The 4,646-nt window shown below is 36.8% G+C and overlaps 1 protein-coding gene across 1 annotated transcript in view; it reads left to right on the top strand.

Moving 5' to 3' along the window:
* Nucleotides 1-69: 69 nt before the first annotated feature.
* LOC102846493 (disintegrin and metalloproteinase domain-containing protein 18-like) overlaps nucleotides 70-4,646 on the top strand; it is a 198,917-nt gene continuing 194,340 nt past the window's right edge. Inside the window, exons 1-3 of the mRNA XM_006900303.1 lie at nucleotides 70-127; nucleotides 601-683; nucleotides 3,740-3,795. Of these exons, the coding sequence (XP_006900365.1) occupies nucleotides 70-127; nucleotides 601-683; nucleotides 3,740-3,795 (197 nt within the window). The remainder of the gene's footprint in view (nucleotides 128-600; nucleotides 684-3,739; nucleotides 3,796-4,646) is intronic.

Genomic DNA, 4,646 nt, shown 5'->3' with positions numbered 1-4,646 from the left:
CGCGAGCTGCCACCGTTCAATCCCCAACTGTCAGGGTCTCTGAGTAGAAGCAGGTCAGCTGGCCACGCAATGCTGCCTCTCTTGCTGCTCCTCTTGGGCCTTGGCCGGCTGACCTCTGCAGACCAGAGTAGGTGATGTGCCCTACTTCTTGGAAGAGCTGCCTTACTCGGGGCCCAGGGTGTGGGCGGGCATCCTTTTCTTGCTCTGGGTTGGAAAGAATCTGAGATCTTTCATGGAGAGATTGAGGAAAGACCCGTTGCCCTGTTTCAGTACTGGGCGGAGGAAAGATGTAGGGAGGTTTGTTGTGAGACTGGAACAAATAACTATCTTGAGTAGGCAACCAGTTCCTGAGCAAGTGGGGGAGGAGTGAGTGTGGGTGAGGTCCAGAGACCTATCTATGTCCATACTTCGTCTTCTAGAGAAGTAGCTTCCTGAATTAACTATATTGGGTGTGTGTGTGTGTGTGTGTGTGTGTGTGTGTGTGTGTGTGTGTGTCTGTCTTTTAATTAGATAAAAGGGTGATGAGAAAATAAGGTATTCAGAAAAAAAAAGGCAAGAATAAGAATTCTGGGAAATGTTCCTATCTCTTCTTTATTGTAGATTCTGAAACACCATTTCTGCAAATTACAATACCACAGAAGATTTGGACAGATACTAAAGACGGTGATACTTCACAAACACGTGTAATTACTAAATCTCTTTTTTGGTAACGTTTGAATTAGTTTATCTGATAATATGCCCAAAGAATGTTAGGCTTACAGCAATGATTGCTAACCAAATTACAGGCACCACATTGAGAGGTTAGCATATATCTAAAGCTATCCTGCTGTGTGTTATAATTTTATGTAGGTTTTGCAATTCTCAGGTAATGATCATTAGAAAATATTCTGTTTTACTGAATCCTGTGATAGCTATTTGGCAAGGAACAATTGCTATCTAAAGATCAGTAGCACATAGGAAAATCTTTTAAGATGGGAGAAACTGAATTGAATCCTTGAGTCAGAATCAATTACACAACACACAACAAAGATGCTGTAACAGACTACTAGGTGGTAGCTAATTTCTATAATTTTATCTCGGTTTTAAGTCTGACAGTTGGGCCACAACTAAACAACTTTAAGAAAAAAATATTTACACATTTTATCAGTACCTTTGCATCATTTAGTTCTTTAAATTTGTTTTATGATGACTTTGAGAATGGTAATATTTTAGAAACCTTACCAATGAATTTTGGAAATATAAGAAACCCGTTAGGGCCTATATTTATGTCACCAAGAGAATAAAGTTGTCCTTCTTCTTCTATTATTTTCTTCCTTGAAACTTGGTTTTGTTTTATAGCCACATTTTTTACAGTTAGTTGACAAAGATAAAAATATCTTTATTTTTAAAAATTTTATAAATAGCATAATTCTGATTTAAAGCTGCCTCAATATTTATTGTTGTCACTGTTAATGTACTATCTAGTCAACCATGGGAGCTCTGGTGGCCGAGTGGTAAGAGGCTGCGCTGTAGTTTCAAAGGCATGTGGTTTGAATCTACCAGCTGCTCGTTGGGAAAAGGATGGGCATTCTCCTCTCGTGTGATTAACTGCCTTTGAAAACCCACCGGAGGGTCAGCTTTGGGTTGGTTCTGACTCTACGGTACTCAGCAGTACTCAACAACAACAAAAGTCAACCATGACTTAGAGCCAACCCATGAACAACAGATCCTGTGCAACAATCCCTCCCATCCTTAATCTCCTTGTTATAATAGCTATCTTAGTCCATCACCAGAAGGGTTGTACTCTTTTTTTGCTGACCTTACCTTTCCTAGCATGATGTATTTTTTCAAAGACTGGCCCCTCCTGATAACATGCCCCAAGTATATCATGTTTCATTGTTCTTGACTCTAAGGTACACCCTGGTTCCACTTCTTCTAAGAAAGATTTTTTAGTTTTGTTGGCAGTCCTTATGGTTATTAAACTCTTTTCTAATACCAATTTAATGTTGTTGTTGATGTTCTTTGGTCTTCCTTATTCATTATTTGACTTTCATATGCCTAGGGAGCATTAAAAATACCATGGCTTGGGTTAGGTGCATCTTAGTCTTTAACCCTATGTTCTCTACTCTTTAGCTCTTTTCTTTATAGAAGTTTTTGACAGAAGATTTTCCCCATGCAACACCCCTTTGGATTTCTTAACTGCTGCCACTATGGGTGTTGATCATGGATTCTAGTAAAATTAACTCATTGAAAACTTCAATCTATTTTTCAAGATTAGCAGTTTTTACCTAACCTAATGGACAGCAGAGGAATCGGAATGACTACATCGGGCGTGGGGGGAGAAATAGTTGAGGCAGCTTAATATCAGCAGTCAAAATCAGGCCAGAAGCTGACTGTGGAACAGACGGTTGATTATTTATGTACAGGTTTAAACTGAAGCTGAAGAAAATTAAAACAAGTTCATAAGAACCAAAATACAATCTTGAGTCTATGCCACAAAAATTTTAAAAAAAAATCTTAAGAATAGGTTTGACAAATCATAGAGGCAAACAAAATCTTTCTGAAGATAATAAAAATACTCTAGGATTAGTACATTGATAGAGAATTGCCAGAAATTAAAGCTGGATTTAAAAGAGGCTGTGACAGCAGGTATATCATCATTGATGTTAACTGGATCTTGACTGAATGCAGAGAATACCAGAAGGATGTATACATGTATTTTTTTTGACCATCAAAGACAATTATTTGACTATGAATCATAACAAATACGGCTAACATTGAGAAGAACAGGAATACTAGAACACTTAGTTGTGTTCATATGAAACTTATGCATAGACCAAGAAGCTGTTCAGAGCATGGTTTCAAATACAGGAAGATATGCATCAGGGCTATATTCTATCTCCATACCTATCCAATCTGTATGCTGAGAAAAATCATTGACAAGGATAGATTTTATGAGGAAGAATGTGGCATCAGGATCAGAGGAAGAAGACTTATTAACAATGTGTGTTATGCAGATCACACTGTATTGCTTGCTAAAAGTGAGGAGACTTGAAGCACTTGCTGCAGAAGATAAAAGACTACAGCTTTCAATAGGCATTGTATCTCAGTAGCAAAAGACAAAAATCCTCCCATCACTGTGCGAACAGACAACAACGTGATGGATGGAGAAAAGACTATCCATGTTTGTCAATTATTTCTTCTTGCTTGGCTCCACAATCAACAACCTTTGTACCAGCAATCAAGAAATAAAAAGATCTGTTACACTGGGAAAATCTACTGTCAGGACATCATCAAGGTGTTAAGGAACAACAATTTCAGTTTAAAGACTAATGTGCCTCTGATTCAAGTCGTGGTTTCTTCAATTATTTGCTATGCATCTGAAAGTTGGACAATAATAGGGATGACAAAAGAATGATTGATGCCTTTGGTGTTGGAGAAGATTACTGAATATCACATGGATCACCAAATGAACAAACATAATGTGTCTTGGAGAAAGTGAAGCCAAGGTACTCCTTAGAGGTTAAGATGATACGACCTCATCTCATTTATTTTAGTCATTTTGTTATGAAGGGCCACTCTTTGGAAAAAGACCTTAAGATTGAAAAGAAGATTGATATATCTGTAAATATAATTTTGTTATAGCAAAAGTTACATAAGTATTGAAAAAAATTTGCTCTAAAATATTGATTTTTTCCCTTCCCTCACTATGTATTTGGAACTATGAGTAAATATCTTCTCTCTGAATACCTTGTTATAGATCATTTATGTTATCGAAATTAATGGGAAAGCATACACTCTTCATCTTGAAAAACAGTAAGTAGTTCTTTTCATTTGTGTCTTTAGTATATACTTTTAAGAAGATAAGTTTTCTTTCTTTTTTATTCTGTGAGGAAATAAAAATGGATAGCCTTGTGTGTATACTTCTTTAATTTTCTACTTAAGAATTCTATTTTTCCTTTTCATAAATATTTTGAAGTCTGTATTTTAATATTGTTTTTACACAAATGCAGTTATAAATACAATGTTTAATGCATAGTGTTAATTTTCTTGCTTTATATTTATTTTAGGTTATTATTTTATTAATAGTTGTTGTTATGTGCCATAGAGGTGGAAATGACTTATAGCTGGCCCTCAACTGAAGTTTTCAGAGGTAGTAGATTTCACTGGAGATTACTGGTGAATTTGTACCATGGGTCTTTGGATTGACAACACTACTCTGTAACACTAGACTACAAGAGCTCCCTTAGTTAATAGTATTTCCCTTAGTAGTATCCCAAAGAAAGGTGACCGAACAGAATGTGGAAACTACAGAACAATCTCACTGATTTCATATGCAAGCAAGATTTTACTGAAGATTATCCAAAAACGACTGGAAAAGCACATCAACAGAGAACTATCAGAAGTCCAGGCTGGTTTCAGAAGGGGTCGTGGTACTAGAGATATTATAGCTGATGTTAGATGGATCTTGGCTAAAAGCAGGGAATACCAGACGAATGTCTATCTGTGTTTCATTGACTATGCAAAGGCATTTGACTGTGTAGATCATAACAAACTGTGGCTGACTCTCAGAAGAATGGGAATCCCAGAACACTTGATCGTTCTAATGCGAAACTCATACTTGGACCAGGAGGCAGTCGTCACAACAGAGCAAGGGAACACTGCAT

This window comes from Elephantulus edwardii, unplaced genomic scaffold (genome assembly GCF_000299155.1).
Source record: "Elephantulus edwardii isolate Elephantulus edwardi_28Jun2011 unplaced genomic scaffold, EleEdw1.0 scaffold00279, whole genome shotgun sequence".
Lineage (NCBI taxonomy): Eukaryota > Metazoa > Chordata > Mammalia > Macroscelidea > Macroscelididae > Elephantulus > Elephantulus edwardii.
This window is presented reverse-complemented; position numbering and strand designations above follow the sequence as displayed.